The sequence below is a fragment of the Mytilus trossulus genome, chromosome 8 (assembly GCF_036588685.1).
Source record: "Mytilus trossulus isolate FHL-02 chromosome 8, PNRI_Mtr1.1.1.hap1, whole genome shotgun sequence".
Taxonomy (NCBI): Eukaryota; Metazoa; Mollusca; class Bivalvia; order Mytilida; family Mytilidae; genus Mytilus; species Mytilus trossulus.
The window spans coordinates 66,073,234-66,092,112 of record NC_086380.1 but is presented as its reverse complement, the minus strand read 5'-3'; the positions used below and the strand labels follow the sequence as shown (position 1 = coordinate 66,092,112).

At 32.5% G+C, this 18,879-nt stretch overlaps 2 protein-coding genes across 2 annotated transcripts; both read left to right on the top strand.

The window, feature by feature from the left end:
- Positions 1 to 904: 904 nt before the first annotated feature.
- LOC134682056 (agrin-like) lies at positions 905 to 6,928 on the top strand. Its single transcript, XM_063541655.1, has 4 exons — positions 905 to 1,034; positions 3,150 to 3,276; positions 4,269 to 4,508; positions 6,796 to 6,928. The coding sequence occupies exons 1-4, from the start codon at positions 992 to 994 to the stop codon at positions 6,860 to 6,862; spliced, it is 477 nt and encodes a 158-aa protein (XP_063397725.1). The 5' UTR covers positions 905 to 991; the 3' UTR covers positions 6,863 to 6,928.
- A 4,625-nt stretch (positions 6,929 to 11,553) lies between these two features.
- LOC134682055 (agrin-like) lies at positions 11,554 to 17,284 on the top strand. The gene is made up of 4 exons (XM_063541654.1): positions 11,554 to 11,744; positions 13,801 to 13,918; positions 14,803 to 15,054; positions 16,946 to 17,284. The coding sequence occupies exons 1-4, from the start codon at positions 11,702 to 11,704 to the stop codon at positions 17,010 to 17,012; spliced, it is 480 nt and encodes a 159-aa protein (XP_063397724.1). The 5' UTR covers positions 11,554 to 11,701; the 3' UTR covers positions 17,013 to 17,284.
- The last annotated feature ends 1,595 nt before the right edge of the window (positions 17,285 to 18,879 follow it).

Sequence of the window (18,879 nt, the reverse complement as noted above, 5' to 3'; positions counted from 1 at the left end):
AAACATGTGAATAGGTCGGAAAAACTATCAGAACTATAGAATAAAGTTCACAAAACTTCGTCAGTCATCTTTCTTGGTGTTCCCGAATGTGTTTTATTAACCAATTTTCTCTCTTTTGGCACTTTGGTATTCCAATGTTACATAACACACTAAACGAAATACAAACAATATGGGAAAAAGTTACATTTTACCTACGCAATATATGAAAAGGTATACATTTTTAAGATCTAAATATATGAAAAGGGTAGTGTAACAGAAACCCAGCGACACTCCTATCAATAAAGTATGGAAGTGACCCCCAAGGGCTTTCCGGTTGTGAAATCTAAGATTAGTTTTACTAACTCGTAAGAGTTCAGACGCCATTTTATTAAGATTGTTGTCTGAGAGTTATGTGACTATTTTTAAAATACACCTTTGGAGCCCCCTTCTTTTCTTTTTTAAACGTAATGGTTTTGAAAAACATGTATTTTGATTCAGCTATGGGGAACGATTATTTAAGCTGAAAAGAGTGCGGTAGTATGGCTTTTACCTTAAAAAATATGCTGATCTCCAATTTAATGAAAACTATATATTGTGGTCAAGCAGATGACCCAAAAAAAATATTCTTAATACGGATTTTCTACACATCTTATAGTATTCAAATTTGAAGAAAAAAAATTGATTGATAGCGTCGAAAAACTTTTTTTTTTAATTTTCGCGAAAATTTTGTTCTGACTCAGGCAAAAAAAACATACCCCTTTTTAAGTTAAATGGTTGATCACTTTGGTATTCAAATTGTGTTTTTGTTTGTTATAAATGTTCTCCTCTATCTAGATCATACTGTTTGTATATAATATTTACGTAAACACGGGAACTAATTTAGAACGAACTTACTTACGTTAATCATACTATTGACCTTTTGACCCTCAAATAGTCACGTTCTAAAGTAATAGATAAGACAAGTGGAATTCCATGTTCATTCACAAATAAATCTTATTTCAAGGTAGCAACAATGAAGTTAGCTCTAGCAGTGTGTTGTGTGTGTATTGTGTCTGGTAAGAATCTTTTGAATTAAGAAAACCACCAAAAATTGCCTACACTAGACGATAACTATTCTTATTGAATATATGGTTGCCTTATTGCTGTTTAAATTTTGATGATAATGATAGAACGATCATCGTCTGACCTTCGTATTACAGCAACATGCATTGAGTGTGTAAGTAAAGGTAATGTCTTTGATTAAATGGTTTGCTTGAAGAATCGTTAAGTCATTATTAGGTTAGGTATTCTACCCTCCTTCAAGAGTAACTAGTCCAACAGATAACCAACATATCGATCGTCATGACTAGACGACTCATAATTGGAGGGGAGAGTATAGTTAACCTTATTATCCTTTCATGGTTCAGCTAACAAGCTAGCTAGTCATATATATTATCTTTACCTTTGCTGTAAATGTTATGTAAAGTTTGTGATTGAATATGAATATATAGAGATGAATGGATGGATAACTGACAAAAATAGCATGCAAATCAGGACGAGATAATGTCCATTAAAAGGAGGGACGATACCATGTTGAATGTTGAGATATCATCTTGGATGTATATACATTTTATTTGTACATCAATAAAACACCGATTTAACTAACTAAAGCAGTGAGCCACAGATAATAACTAGTAAGTTCAACAATAGAAATTTAGATATACAGTTAATGCCAGTCTTATTGAGGTTGCCTTGAAACAATGTTTCACACGAACCATTTTTCATTTTCCTTCATCATTAATATGTGCAGCATTACACGAAAGTACGCTATCTCATACAAAAAGTATTTTAACTAAATTAAAGAATTTTGAAATATGATACGAGATACCACTCTAAATGTTTCTGAAAAAAAATATTTGCCGAATAATGATAAAACACTAATACATATATATAGTACATGTATGCGCTACATTCCTTCAAAAAAAGTTCTTAAAGGTTTTCATCAATCATGATCTTTTGGGCTTTTGTAAAAAATTATATATTAAGAATCTGTTAAGATTGCTTAGATAAACACATCATTTTTGTGAAAGAAAATTCAACAAAAATTGAACCAAACCATTATGACAAAGTTCTTTCGATTTGAGTTTTTAAGAATAAGAACCTTTTGTTTTTATTAGTCTTGTGCAATTGATTATTAACTAATAAATTTATCAGAATAGAATAGGTTTTTCGCAAAGATATTGCTCAAGGTCCAAGGGTCCATTCTAAATACGAAATAGACGGCCGATATGTGAATTGTGACTAATTCCCGAGTGTTGCATTTAGTTGATGCGCATATGCGCTTCTCACAATGTAAGCATAACAGGATACACTTTCCGTGTCGGCTTTGAACTTCCGGTCTTTCTCCTTTTGTAGTTAATTTAATTCCGTTAGGTTTTGTTTTATCTTTGCTTGGTTGTTTCGCATTTGAACTCTTGTCACTAATACGTAACCAAAAATGTAAATTTTTAGCACCAAATTGATAGCAAGTTATTTTTCGTTTTTCAGAAGTATTTTGTATTAACTTGAATTTTATTTACAAATATTAGCCAATAAAACTATTGAAAGAAATCCGAAAAAAATTGACACGCATGATTCTCGTGACTTCCAGTGACATATTTGTCTCTATTCATTCTTTATTTGTATTCATTGTTGTAAAAAGGGGGAACTTGGGAGCCGAGTGGTTTTAACAATTCGTCTACCCTTTTATTAACCCGTCAACACATAGGTTGATAGTTTGAGACCTGCATTTGGTAGGTGCGTGAAAGTCAATTCGCCGTTTCAGAATCTAATGCATCCTAGGTAATATTTTCAAAAGTTTACACCAAAACGTCCTGATTGGTCAAAAGTGTCAGAAACAATGGAAATTTAACCAATGACATAACTTTTTTTGTTCATTTTGGGATATGAACAATGAAATTACCCATGATGCTTTAGATTCTGAAGCTTCCTTCACCATAATATGCATAGCCGCGCGAAAATAACGGGTTGTTTATAAAGTGATGTTAAACAGCAATCGATTATTGACCAAGCATACCACAACTCTGATTTGCTAATCCAAGGCTCTGCTTTTTTTAATATGTGCTTTTATATATCATTTAATACTTGCAAGTCTAGCTTGCTATCAAAATATGGTAAATTTTCCTTTTCAGTCTGTAATGGACAAAATTGGGGTGATATCTTGTCTAGCTGGGGATGTCGTTCTATACAGAAACAAGACTGTTTTACCTATGGCGACCATCCTGAATGTGGAACAAACGGAGTAACTTATAGAAATCGGTAAGTTCGTATACATATGTATCGAAAACTGAAAAAATACATGTGACCTGAAGATATATAATTTTATCCTGAATTGTAATTTCTCGCAATTTTATTGGCTCATAGGCTATTGTCCTGATCAATTTCAGTACACTTTTTCATTACATCAATTGGAATTATCTCCCTTATACCATTGACCTAAAAAAACAAAAATGAGTTGCTTTATTATCCTCAGATTTTATTTTTTATCAGTTTTAGATAAAAAAAATCTAAAATAAATTTGAATTTCAATTGAATATAATAATATGTAATTTAACAAAATCCGGATAAATTCGCCTCACTCGACCCTCTGAATTCTCGTATTAGGACAATTGCACACTGTGTAACTAATAATATCTTTAGGTCACATGTATTCGTTTTCTATTACTCGCTTAACATATTTAAATAATTAAGGATTTTTGCACCTGAAACACGAATACAAACGAATATTTTAACAGGGAAGGGATGTTTCTGGTGCAATTTATACGAAAGTTTCTTACTACTCATCAGCCAGTATCAAAACGACATCCACGAACTTAAAAAGAGTGAAACTTTATCTAATATCTTCGTGAAATTCATATAAACAATGAAAATAAACAATGCAAACTTTACATTAAATACTAATTATATTTGCAAAATACACCCATATGGGTCAAGCAAACACAAACAAAAACATTTCGGATACAGAAAGTGAAGAACTACAAGAATAAAGATATAAAAATAACATAGTTATAAATAGTAATGAAACTTTTGATTACATGGACCTTATTTTCGCAATACATTTAAAGCCTTTGGAAATTGTCCTCATTCTTCATAACTCCTGGTATATAAAATCTATGGAAGTTTACCTCACTAAATATTAAAGCCTATGGAAGTTGAACTCATAATACATTACGGCTTAACAACTGTTAGGAGCTTATAGCCGTGTCTTATCTTTCTCCATAGCTTTAAATCATAACTATTTTATAATCTAGATGTGACTACTCTAAAGCGCACTGTAATGACAAAAGCATCCATGTTGCCTCAATTGGCGCATGCTCATCCACAACTGTTTCCCCTACCGGAAGTTCTGGTGGTGGGCAGGTTGGTTCCGGTCCAGTCATCTCAGGCCCTGATGCTGTATTTGATTTCTTTTGTGTACAACTTAGTCACATCCCGTGCGAAAACGACCTTGAAACAATTTGTGGTTCCGACGGATCAACCTACGTCAATTCGTAAGTATAAACGGTAGTCATTTACATTATATTATTTTCTGTAGGTCGAGGGGGTTGAGAGTCCAGTGGCGGATCTAGAAATGTTCATACGTGGGGGCCCATTGATTGCCTAAGAGGGGGCCTACTTTTGTCACGCTTCAGTGATTCCCTTTATAAGCAACCAAATCCCCCCCCTAAATCCGCCTCTGAGATCGGTTTGAAAATGTGATATGCGATTTGCATTTTGTGTTTAAAAGGCTAAAGACGTTTAAACCCGCTACATATATTTCGTTGCATCTGTCCTTAGTCAGGCACCTGTTGTTCAGTATTAGTTGTTTGTTGATGTGGTGTAAATAAGCGTTTATCGTTTTTCGTTTTTTTTGTATAGATGAGACCGTTGATTTTTCCTATTCGAATGGTTTTACACTTGTATGTTTTTTGGGGGGCTCTTAATCATGTTTATCTAACTGTTTAACTGATTTTCTTCTCAATCTTCTAGCCATGATGTCATCGGTTGTGCAAGAGAGAAATAAGTCCTGGTAAAAAGTGTCCGGGCGGGAAAATATTACTAGACTAAGTATAAAAAGTCCATGTTTACAGAATTTTCTAGCATATTTAGTCCGATGACAGTAATATTTGTCCCCAGACATATTTTATATCCACTTTCATCAATATTCCTAGTTAAAAATGTCCATTTCTTTTATTTGACTATGAAGGAAATCGTTTTCATGTTACATGTAGTCAAATGGAATTTACAATTCGTACTGTTTTAATTTTGTTTAACAGTAATGTTGTGCATTAATCTTTAACAATTGTATGTGCCTAGACTAATTTCCTGTGAATTCATGTCAAAAACCATTAATATTCCTAGGAAAAAACGTCCATGTCCTGTGATATTTTGTAATAAAAAAGATAATTTATATGTAATCAATGGAATTTTATTTCTTATGTTTTAAAATTGTTTAACAAGTATACATTACTATTTCAAAGATTTATTTAAATATTAAAATATTTTTTTTTATAATAAAACGAACCTATTTTCCTAGGTATTTATGCGGGAACTTATATTCCTCGAAAAATTAGGATCGTAAACTTGATAACCTAGGAAGAAAAGTCTGGTGGACAAATTTTACTTCCGAACAGAATTCACTGTTACACTAGTTAATTGGGTAACAGGACGACGTGTCCCCCTTTTTGCACACATTAATATGCTGACGCCGAGTTGATCAGTCTCTGCTCTTATCCATAGATGACAAGTTCATTATTTGCTTTGGCGCATCTGTATACCTCTCAAACTCGAGGCGAGCTCGGCCCTACCATTCGTCACAACGATTCCGTACCCCCAAATACTAGGAGAGTGGCGGAGTTACCAGAGGACAGCAATTGCGGCCCTACGAAACTACCGCTGTGGATATCAATCTGATAAAAAATTACAGATCCTTTGTCCAAGCTCATTTTACTTACGTCGATTGAAACTGAAAATAAGATATCAATTTTAACTATTTTGGTAATGTACTAGAACACACCCGTGAATTACAGAAAAAAAACTATGCGTAAGCCTTTATTTTATATAGTATTGGTTTTGTCATCTGATAAAGTCATGCCGATTATAAGATGCACAGTTTTTCTGTTTGAACCTGTCGACCTGGAACTTATCAACTATTGGTATTATTAATTTTATTTGGAAAACAAAAGGGCCTAGAAAGGAGTATTTTTTAATCAACAACATTGTCCTTGATGAGTAATAAATAAAGTTGAATTCTTTGATTCGCTGTTTTACGTCATTCCGGCTAACAAATTGAAAACTGTACCTGCTGTACCTATACGCCTTATTTTAAGTCCAGATTTTTATTATTCGTATTGTCATCTTAGAAAGTCATACTGATTAAAAAAACTACAATCAGGAAAAATGTGACAATGATTGAATTTAGAAGTGTCAACCCTGTGATGACGACCCGTGTATATAGCAAAATCCTAAATACAGCGTTGGGTGGTGCGCATGTCAGATGCGGAACGTACAGATAAGGTAATAGGTAACAGGTGAATATACTATTGGTATCGGTATCGGATTCGACCCGGAACTTCTTAATTATTGGCAATAATAATTATGTGGAAAACAAAAGGGACTGAAGTGGTGTAATTTTTTATCAACAGCATTGTCCTATATTACTTATATATAAAGTTGATTTTTTTATTCATCGTTTTTACTTGGTGACGGCTGACACATTGGACCTCGTTATTTTAGTATAATAGATAAGATGGTTATGCAGAGAAACCTATATCTTATCTTATTTATTGTATTTTTCAGATGCGAGTTTGAGAAACAACGGTGTACACACAGAGAGCTGACCATTGCTTCATTTGATAAATGTTAACCACTGTCACAGTGACATTATATTTATTGTTCAGTATTTTACATTAAAATATCTAGTTTCAAAGAAGAGTCTTGATATCATATATGCAATATTAAAATATGCAGTGGTATGGCAATCTCCGGCGTAGAGTTCATATCCGTTCCATACATGCATTGCAATACTGCAAATATGATTGTAGTGTTACAAAGTATTGAACGGAACGGATATGTGATCTCTACGCCGGAGATTGGTGGTATGGTTGCCAATGAGACAACTATTGGGACCAAATGACGTACACAGCTTTAGAATAGACCCCAATACATGTACGACCTTCAGCAATTAGCAAATTCCATCTCACATCAGTTTGTTTGTTCTTTCATTCATACTTATGGCTAAAAGAATAAACGGTATAGAAGAATGATAATATATATTAATTGGTTATCAAAGGTACCAGGATTATAATTTAGTACACCAGACGCGCGTTTCGTCTACATAAGACTCATCGGTGACGCTCATATATTAAATCTGTTTATCCAACACTTTAAACTTGAAATCGTTTTGAAACAGATCAAAACTGCTTCTAAATCGATCTTTTAATTTAAACTATACTTGGAAGCGCAACACACGTTATTTTTATTTTCTATCAATGACCTTTATTAAATATACCTAAGATAAAAAATGCTGAGGATTAAATCATAAAGGACGGAGATTTTCTTTATTTTTTTCAAAACAAAGTCAACAGTAACATAAAAACTGTAATGCAGACACGAAAAAAAAAGTAAGGACTATACTGAAATTCATTGTAGGTATGACTCAAGTGCTGGTGTAGGTGGTTTCTTACTAAAAAAAATGGCGTCCTGTGCCTGTAAAGACAAACAAAAATTCAGCTGATGAGTTGCATTTAATTTTTTATAAGTGCTGCTACAAAATGCATATAACGCCAAATTGTCGATGATTTTTTTATGCCTAATTTATGGTCATTATGTTTTCTGGTCGGTGCTTCCGTTCGTTCGTCCGTCTGTCCGGCTCCAGGTTAAAGTTTTTGCATGGTCGAGATAGTTTTTGATGAAGTAAAAGCCCAATCAACTTGAAACTTAGTACACATGTTCTTTCTAATTTTAATGCCAAATTAGAGATTTTACCCCAATTGCACAGTCCACTGAACATAGAAAGTGGTAGTGCGGATGGGGCATCCGTGTACTACATTGTATGGACACATTCTTGTTTGTCTTGATTCTTTTTCGAGGTTATATTTCAAGACGACGGATGCCTTTTTTTTATCTACATAAAACTCATCTGTGACACTCGAATCAAATGGTTTGAAGGCCAAATCAATTACGAAATTGAAGACCTTTAAAAACAAAATATTTCAAATTACGTTGTCTGTGCATACAGCTAAAAATACATTAGTGATTCGAATAGTTTAAATATTTTATGAACATTGAATCTACAGAAAATAACCACATTTATTTACAATTAAATGTGGGCACAGGAGCGCCAAATATTGGGATGGACATATTTTTAAGTTAGCTGCCTGAATAATTCACTGCATGAGTACACCCACCACTGTGTTGACCCGATTGTCTATAACCCATGTTAGGTCACTCCTTGTGTAAGTCTTGTTTCAAATAATAGAAACAGTTTCAGTTCTTTGACAGTCTAATACTGCTATCATTGGAGCAGAACCGAAAAGTCAGCGGCATCGAATAGTTATCACTTTTTTTTTGGGGGGGGGGGGGGGGGGGTCTTTCCTTCATCACTTGCTTGTATTCGTCGTATAATTACTCAAAAAGAAATTGTATGCAAAGTGTTCATATATACCTATAAGAAAGGGAGGTCCCTTTTTTTTGTTGTTGAGAAAAATGAAACAGTAGACCAGGGGGAGGGGAACGATGAAGATATAGTCTGTTAAAAAATTACAAAGAGTGAGAAACATTATTTTTTTCTATTTATTTTTTAAAGTGATATAAAAAAAAGGTGGTATAAAGTACGGAGAAAATTTCGATAGCACATTATTTTTAGTTAAAATATCACATATATGAAGGGGTAATTCAATGTCTCTTTTGGGTAAATTAAAATATAGGTATATGTAAATAAAATTGAGAATGGAAATGGGGAATGTGCCAAAGAGACAACCCGACCATAGAACAGAAAACAGCAGAATTTTACCAACAGGTCTTCAATGATACAATATATATATATATACATATGTACAAATCTCTAAATAGCCTCTTGTAAAAAAGACTGAATAAATAAAGGAGACTATAACATACTAGTATTTGACAATATATCTCTCTTGGTAGATTCACATACCAGGTTTAATCCACCATTTTCTACATTTGAAAATGCCTGTACCAAGTCAGGAATATGACAGTTCTTGTCCATTCGTTTTTGATGCGTTTTTTTTTTTGATTTTGCCATGTGATTATGGACTTTCCAAATTGATTTTCCTCTGAGTTCAGTATTTTTGTGAATTTACTTTTTAGCCTGAATGGATTTTTTTTGCATAACGTATATAAAAAAAAACACTTTTAAAATATAATTTAGTAACAGAGAACAATGCAACATAAAAACTGAAATGCGTTATAAATTCCGCACGTCCGAAACGCTTTCTTGGGTATTTTACCATAATCTTGAAAACTCAAAAACGAACATTTAAAAACTAAGGATTTAAAGAACCCGAACTGTTGAAAAAGCTATATGACAAAAAAATAAATCTTAAAATAAAAACCACTATAAATGATAGCTTTTATAATGTCAGCTTTGATTTTTAATATTTTTTTAAAATTTAAACAAACGAAATGTAAGCTCAAAATACTAAACTTGCCAATTGAAAATCATTCCTACACATTGATATTGGCGACTATAATTCTTCAGAATAGAAAACTGCGTAAGATGTAGCACTTTTAAGAAAAACATAATACTATGTTTGGCTTGAAATTAATGAAATAAACCTGAATCTTCATTATGATGAAGTGATGGACATTTCCACACGAGTGATAGCACAATTCAAAGCATTTACGTATACATCAAACACAACAATAAAGACGTTTAAAGTCAGGAATATGGCAGCTGTTTTTCGTTCGATTGATGTGTTTGAGATTTTTATTTTGACATTTAATAAGGGACTGTCCGTTTTGAATTTTCTTTAGAGTTTCTTTTGTTAATAGATTTTTAATGGTCTTATCCTTCGTCTTTGAGTTTATGGTGACATCACCAAATGAGTAACACGGCGTTGCCATATGTAGAACCAGGTCTATTTATCCTTCCACGAGAAGCACATGAGTTCATCCCCAGGTTTTTTGTTTTGATGTGGTAAGTGTTGTTCTATGTTTCTCTGAGGTGTTTTGTGAACTGTCGTCTTATTGTCAGATTGCCTTGATTTATGACTTGTGAATCATCCATCTTTTTTTTATGTCTGCTAACATATTTGATATCACAAATTTTGAAAACACATTATATTATACACATACAGGTACACAGAGGATTTATTACATATATACACAATAAATGATATGACTGATCACTATCCGAATATTATTAGTTAAATAGTGTGCTAGTGACCTAATACGTTATATATGGGGTCAGTAAATTCCATATGGGGTGAGAGCGAAAACAGTATATCTGGGGTCAGTAAATTCCATATGGAATTCACTGACCCCATTTATGCCGTATTAGTTCACTAGCACACTATTTAACGAATTTATCTTACCGACTATCTTAACGTCTGAAATTTAGACTAGTGACCTATCAAAATGAGCATGTGACATGTCTTTAATACTGTTAGCATTAAGAAACTACTTTCATTGATCCTATAAAAACAGATGCCAACAATAACAACTTGTTATGTTTAAATGTCTTTTATGAATTTATTTCAATCTTAATCATTAATTTCTTTGTTTGGTGAAACCTTTAAGATTTTTTTTATCAGTACCGTTTTGTTTTTATAAAGAGACGCAACACCACTACTAACCGTGTATGAAATAAGCCCCGCCTCCCTATTTACATAATATGAAATATACACGGTCTCCATGCGGACGCTTTTAACCAATCGTATTCCTAGAAATGTATAGGATGTAAGATAAATAACGATACAAAAATGTGAATTCCTTGATTTGTCCGTTATTTTCCCCAAAAACATCTCATTAAAAAACAAAAGGCGAAATATACTGAAGGAAGATTAAATCTCTAAGTCGAAAACCACCTGATGTTCAGTGGGTGTCGTTTGTTGACGTGGTTCATACGTGTTTCTCGATTCTCGTTTTTTATATGTGGTTTTCATTTTTTGAATGGTTTCATATTTGTATTTTTTGCGGCACCTTATAGCGTGCTATTCGGTGTGAACCAAGGCTCCGTGTTGGACACCTTACTTTGATCTTTAATGGTTTAGTTTTACCAATTGTTCCTTGGATGGAGAGTTGTCTCGTTGGCATTTACACCATATATTCTTTATATATATTGACAATACCATGACAAACAACAGCATTCAACACACAACACAGAGAACTAAAGGCTGAGCTCCACGAACCCAACAAAAAACTTGTGGGTGATCTCATATACTCTGGAAAGGTAAACAGATTCGGCTCCACATGTGACACATTAGACAATGTAAATGGCTTGACATATTTGTTATTTCTTCCAAAATATCTCGTTGACATTTCACCTATTTAATCGTTTATCATGATACAATGACATCTTCGTAAAACATTTCTTGATTTTAATAAAATTCGACCTTAATTCATGTGAATCCCAAAGATAATTGTCAAATAGTGTCACGATCTAAGAAGAGATATAAGACATTACGTAGTTCGTGATTCTTACTATTGTCTATAGTCATAGAAAGGAAATAAACTATCCAGTATGAAGGTGGCACAATTAGCTTGTTTTGTTGTATGCATTGCAGGTAAGGAAACTGCAGTTATAATTAGAATGGTACATTTGTTTTAAAATTAGGAAACCAGTGCTGTTTGGGGAGATATAAATGCTTTGCTACTTTAAAAAAAAAACTGAAGGCGACGGTCAAACCATGAACTCTGAAAATGCAGTATAGTCGTTTTATATGTTTATGTTATAGAAAAATTTAAATGTGCCGCAATCCTATGGTGCGATTGCGCAATATTGTCGTATAAAATGAGTGAATTTTTACGATTTTTAATATTTTGCTTAATTATAAGTTCTTTTTTAAAATTGCCTTTTTTATGTAATTTTATGATAAGTTCTTATTTTTTTAATTCTGTTGTTAGCAAAATACGAGATGTAGTTAACCTGTCGAAAAATTATATTATACAAAGTCAAAAGTCGGTAACATTAAAACGATATGATATTTTAAGGAATTTTAATTAATGAATACAGTTTAATAATCAGTAGCAACAGTTTAAAGTTCCTGTTAACTTATATTTACCATCAACCTAATATTAACATTCTGTAATACTAGAAGTGTATGTATCATATGAGCCACATTGCGTTCAAGCATATGACAAAAAGACATTCTAAATCTAGTTTTCCCCATGCATGTAGAATATAGTGATGGATAAAAACTTAAAAAGCTATTTTATAAAACCACACCCCCCATTTTGAAGTTGAATGATTGCTCCCTAACTAATATTAAACAAAAACCAAACGTGAACATTCCGGATTACTATACATACTATGTATAGATCATATGAGCCATGATCAATGACCGATGAGGTTACAACATAGCTTAACGTCCAGTGGCAAATATTGCATGCATGTTCAGGACTTTGAACGTTAATAAAGCTAGTTAATCGAAATGGATGTTAATCCTGTCTTTACAATGCTGAAAACTAAAATATGTGTTTAAGGCTATAATAAAATATAGATGTGTCTTCAATACAGAATAATGTTGATTCTTATTTTCTTTTGATTAGCACGTTTACAGACAAATTGACCTTCATTGTCACGATTTTAGTTGTAAGATAAGTGTCATTGCGTTGAAGTAAGCATGCGTATAATGATAAAGTCATTTTAACACAGGTGACAATATCAATATTTTATGAATTATGAGGTAACGAAAATGAATAACAATTAGTTATATATTTATAGATATTAATTATAACATAACAAATGATCGATTAAGAAAGAAAAGTGTGATGTATATTTGATTGAAAGGTTTGGCTTTAATCTATAAAAAAAAATGAAAAGTAATCAAAGGTTTACAAAATTAGTAAAATGTTTAACTACGAAAACTTATGAAATGAAACATATTCTTTTAGGGTGCCAACACATCACATTAATTAGGTCAACCTGTTTTGAACAAAGAGATGTAAAAGTCACATCCCAAATGACAACGTGACTTATAGATCCATATATGACTTTCCATATTCTTTGGAAAACATATTGATATAGCCGGCCCCTCCCCTTTTATTTAAAAAAAAACAACATTAGACTTAATCCAATCTGAAACGAATTTATTTTTTTAAAAGAACCATTTCTAATATTTCGAATCCAATTCTTGATTCCTATTTCATAAATGTGAATGTAAATTCTAATATATCTATTTCCACCCGTCGTTTGACATTTGAAAGCCAAGAATGCATGTATTTAAGGACCACAAAAATAGAAGAGCTAAATGTATATGACCAAAAATCTAAACGCCCAGCGACAAGTTATATTCAGGACGAGATCATGTAAATACAAATATATCATATATTGTAAACCCTGCTTCTAATTAGACCGATACGCTCAACCGAAAGTTTAACGCCCTCACTCATCAATTAATAAATGACAGGAAGCCATATTACCCTACCCGGACACATTATTCTGACTCCGGGCCGACCAGTCTTTTTTTATCTCCAAATGCCGCATGCTTAGCAGAAAAAGCAGCAAATACCAATTTTGAAGTCTTTGGTTTAACCCAAACGGGGATCAGAAACACGACCTTCAAATCTCCATCTTAGAATTAAAATGAATCTACCTGGCTTATGATATTTTTTTTTCAGTTTGCGCGGCTCAAGGTTGGAGCTCCCAGTATAGTTGTAGAGCCATTGAAAGGTCTGACTGTTATCAATTTGGAGACCATCCAGAATGTGGAACCAACGGTGTAACCTACAGGAACAGGTATAGAAAAAAATGACCGATTTCGTCTTTACTGTTTTCCCTGTGTAGTACCACCAGATATGGGTACCCCGAAGCAAATAACAATGGTAACGAAAAGTACATATTCTGATACCCCGTATGGTTAACAACAACTTGCCTCTATTTCACCGAAGAGATATCTACTTTAATTCATATGAATTCATCTGTTTAACAATTATGCTATTTCGAAATACAGTTTTACAAGCTTACATTTGATATATCTTTGTTCTACGAAAAAATCAAAAGCATAGTTGAATGATAAGTTTATGCGTTTTTATCAAGTTTAAACTCGTCACATGAACAGTTGAAAAGGTACCAACCTGATCGGTTCTGGTGGTTTTAAGAGAGATACTGTAACAACCAATTAAAGATATCATCATAATTATATGTATTCAGTGCTAAAAAGTAGATACATTTTAGGAATCGCTATCACACAACTTTACCTGTCAGCAAAACGTAGTATATATATAATGAAATTAAGAAGAATTTGACCTTACTTGACCTTACCCTTGTTTTTCCGCCGCTTCGATAGCACCAAACATCCGATGGTAATGCAAAACAGTGGTGTGTCTAATTTCTTCTGTTTTAAAAATGTGTGACTCATTCCTTTGTTTTATAATATAACTAAAGTTTTATTATTTCATTTTTTTCTGATATAATAGATATTGATTGTTTATGATTGAAGAGGACTGTCTGTGAGTTGTAATAAACTTGTGTCCTATTCAACTGAAGTTAACGAAAATGTTAAAAACGAAACAATATCGACCATCAACCGAAGTGACGTTAAAATCCAAATGTCTTATCATAATTATTGTTTATACGATGGATAATATTTGGAAAAGATAATAAACCTTGGTTCTTTTCAGATGTGATTATGGTAAAGCTCACTGTGCTGATAAAAACATCCACGTTGCATACCAGGGGGCGTGCAGCACAACTACAACAATGGCACCAACTTCCGGTAGCGGAACCGGAACTGGCACAGGGGCAGGCACTGGACCAATCATATCAGGTCCTGATGCTGTATTGGACTTCTTTTGCTTAGAACTAAGCCATCACCCATGTGGTGCAGACCTTGAAACCATTTGTGGTTCTGATGGAGTAACATACATAAACACGTAAGTATTGAAAAGTAAAATCACAAAAATACTGAACTGAGAGGAGAATCCAATCGAAAAGTCCATAATCACATGGCAAAATCGAATGACAAAACACATAAAAAACGAATGGACAAGAAGAGTCATATACCTGAATTGGTACAGACATTTTCAAATGCAGGAAATGGTGGATTGAACCTGGGTTTAAAGCACTAAACCTTTCATTTTGATGACAGTCTCATCAAATTCCGTTATATTTACAATGATGCGTAAACTAAACAGACATAATAGATAAAATAGTCAAAATATGGGTACAGCAGTCATCATAGTGTAACAATCTTAAAAGGAACAATTTAACATAACACAAAACACATCCATCTACAAACACATTCATTGATTCGCGTGTCTGACGTTTGAACATTTTGTACGTCACATAAATTTGTCGTTCAATCTATATACAAACAATTAAAAAAAATCATATGGGCAGTTTGAAGGGTTAAACCTTTTTCAATATTTTCAGAAAGACATAATAGTAAGATTTGGCGAAAAGTTGCTTAATTAGTCACCAAGGTCTTGATAAGAATCCTTCTTTTTTGGGGGAAATTTTCTTTATGTTGAAAAAAAGAAAGAATTCTTTAAAATTATCTTAACACCATTTTACTATTCGATAGATTTGTTATATTTCACGATTTCTTCATTCTGTAAATGGTTTATTTCTGTTATTAGTATTCATTCCCTATATCTATATTTTTTTCATAGTTTTTATGCCCTACATGGAGCCATTATGTTTTTAAGTCTCTGCGTCCGTTCATCTGTCTGTTTGTCCATCTGTGTGTCCTGTTTCAGGTTCAAGTGTTTTGGTCAATATAGTTTTTGATGAACTAGTAACACTTGGTGTCCATTCAATTTAAAACCTAATACACATATTCCATATTACGTTTTGTTCAATTTTAATGCAAAATTTGAGTTTTGATCCCAGTTTTACAGTCTGAACATAGAAGAAATGATAGTTCGAGTTTGGCGTCCGTGAAATATAAACACATTCTTTTTATTTTTTCTTGTCTATTCCATTACTCTTTGATCTCTATTTTTGGTTTGCTTATATTTTCCAAAAATAACCGTACAGCGGATTGATTTCGCGGGTGTAAATTTCGCGATTTTCATTGAATAAGGTATACGAAATATTTTGGCGGTTATTATTTTGGCGAATTCAAAACGATTATCAATATCTTAACATGTGCACTTTTGAATTGGCGGCATTTATTTTGGCGATTTTGTAATTTTGTTATATTCTCGATAACATGCGAAAATAACCCGCCTTATGGTACTTTTGTGGTTTTATTGTCTCTTCTGTGAACCCTACCCACATCCTCAGTCATATGTAAACTCGTTAAAACCATCAAGATAAAGGACTCTTGACTTTTGTACCCTTATTTTTGACTTTGTTGCTTTTATGTCTGTTTACTTTGTTCACAATATAATGACACTTTCTGCGACTGTCACGTTTTAGTTTAGCTAGCTTTAAAACTAGGTGTTATCCACCATTTTCTACATCATGATATGCCTGTACTAAGTCAGACATATATCAGTTGTTATTCATTCGTTTGATGTGTATTACTTTTGAACTTTCCGTTGTAAATTTTTCTGGGAGTTCGGTATTTTTTTAATTTTATTTTTGAATATTTTTATTAAAATAGATAATGACTTATTATACTACTGCCTGAAATTCATATACAAATACGGACTTTGACTTATGTAGATTAAAACCACGCTTTATTGAATTGTTATCATGTCTGTAATTTTACAGGTATTAGCAGCAACAAAGTATTATGAAATTAAAAATCAAATCTCATATTTGATATATGTTGACATATGTTATGATAAAATTACGTGTTTTTGTTTTTCTTTTCAGATGCGAATTTGAAAAACATCGTTGTACTCACAGAGAAATAACAATCGCCAAGTTTGAGAAGTGCTAAACGTGACGAAAAAAATTAAAAGACATATTATCTTTTATACGGGAAAGAAAAAAATTGAATTGTTATATAATGCCACAAAATCCTTGCCCTATTGGTGAAATTCAGAGCAATTAGATTAGTGCTCTTCATCTCAAAGTCATTGAGTTTTTTCATACTAAATAAAAGCTTAGACATAGCACGAGAAGACGGATGCCATTAACGCTTTGTGAAAAATTCGTTACTAGATATATTTTTATCAATCATGGACTTTTGACGAGATCAATTATGTAAATAATGTATTAGCAAAATGAAATTCAATGTTCTTTCTGTGTATTTAAAAAAAACATTTACCAGATGTTTTACATGATATTGAACATAATAATAAATAGAATTAATTTGCAATATTATAAACAAAAATACAGCATTTCTTTCTGTTTAGAACAGATGTGGATTAATTTGATCGTTATGTATTGAATGAAATATAATTTACATAATACAATAACAATTTGACAATCGATATCAGTAAAATACAACTCGGTCTAGCATTTTCTATGTTCAGTGGACCTCGAAATTGGGATCAAAACTCTAATTTGGCATTAAAAATTAAAAAAAATCATACCATAGGGAACATGTGTACTTGATTTCAAGTTGATTGGACTTCAACTTCATCAAACACTACCTTGACCCAAAACTTTATCCTGAAAAGGAACAGGTGGACTAACGGATGATCAGAAGTATTGAGAAAAAAAAAGATAATGCCACTAGGTAAGCTTGAATGCATAAATTGTACACAATAAAAGGGGGGCATCAATATACGTGTCAAATAATTTTGTCGGAAACAATGTAGTAACAGGGCAAATAATTATTGTCGACTGGATATCAACTTCCTTGAAACAAATAAAAAATCAGGAATAAAAAGGACAAGAAGGGCAGGCTGATTGATAAATGGCTGTCTACGCCATAATAGTTGAAAATGAAAGACTAAAAAATATATCTAAAAAATACTTTTAACATCCTACACACACCCAAGTGTTGAACTATAAATGACCAGGCGACTGAGTAGTCAATTTCATCAAAACTGTTCTTTATTATTACTTAAAACTATCTTTTACGTAGGCATGAGTTTGGAACCTACTTCACGTTTTTTTTTTTATTTATTTTATTAAAAGTATCAAAAGTTTCATTTATGAATATTTTTTAAGTAGCCACTCACAAAACAAGCGTGAAATTTATAGAAAATGTGTTTTCTAGAAACATGTGGATGCTCTTTTTATTTTTGCTCTTTCAGATTACGTCTTTTTATATTTCAATTTATACCTGTTATGACTTCTGGTTAAGCAGAAGTAATGATGATTTTTAATATAGTTTTGCCATTACATATGTACGCATATATCTGAAGTCTCCTGTTAGAAAATTGTGAAATCATTTGAATCTCCCTGATGGAAAGCTTTGATTCATATCTAGATTTTACTATACATTTTCAAACTTCATAAGTAAATATTTGCAAAAAGCCTCAAGCTTTGTTCATCATGGAGATACACCTATTATCGAAACGCGCATCTTATGAAGTAGACTGCTGTTTCACGAGAGTATCACTAGCCAACAACGAAAGGACAAAGAATGAATCACATAAGTTCTTGTCCTTCCGGTTTTTTTTATCATAGAAAACTATAGACCGATCATATGAGCAAAACGAATCCAACAACCATGGGCGATCACAAAGACACAAATTAAGATGACATTGTTAAACATCTGTCATTTTTTCGTCAATGGTCACCAATTTCTTTGGTATTTACTTTTAAATCGGTGAACACAAGATTAAATACATGCACAAAACTAAAACGAAGAAATGAGGTTTGAAAAAAAATGAAACATCTATCAACATATA

Excerpts from the sequence above, each read along its gene's own strand:
- LOC134682056 (XM_063541655.1), top strand. The coding sequence starts at position 992 with ATGAAGTTAGCTCTAGCAGTGTGTTGTGTGTGTATTGTGTCTG. Across the intron at positions 3,277-4,268 it reads GGAGTAACTTATAGAAATCG|ATGTGACTACTCTAAAGCGC; the intron begins GTAAGTTCGTAT and ends TTTATAATCTAG. Across the intron at positions 4,509-6,795 it reads GGATCAACCTACGTCAATTC|ATGCGAGTTTGAGAAACAAC; the intron begins GTAAGTATAAAC and ends TGTATTTTTCAG.
- LOC134682055 (XM_063541654.1), top strand. The coding sequence starts at position 11,702 with ATGAAGGTGGCACAATTAGCTTGTTTTGTTGTATGCATTGCAG. Across the intron at positions 11,745-13,800 it reads TTTTGTTGTATGCATTGCAG|TTTGCGCGGCTCAAGGTTGG; the intron begins GTAAGGAAACTG and ends TTTTTTTTTCAG. Across the intron at positions 15,055-16,945 it reads GGAGTAACATACATAAACAC|ATGCGAATTTGAAAAACATC; the intron begins GTAAGTATTGAA and ends TTTTCTTTTCAG.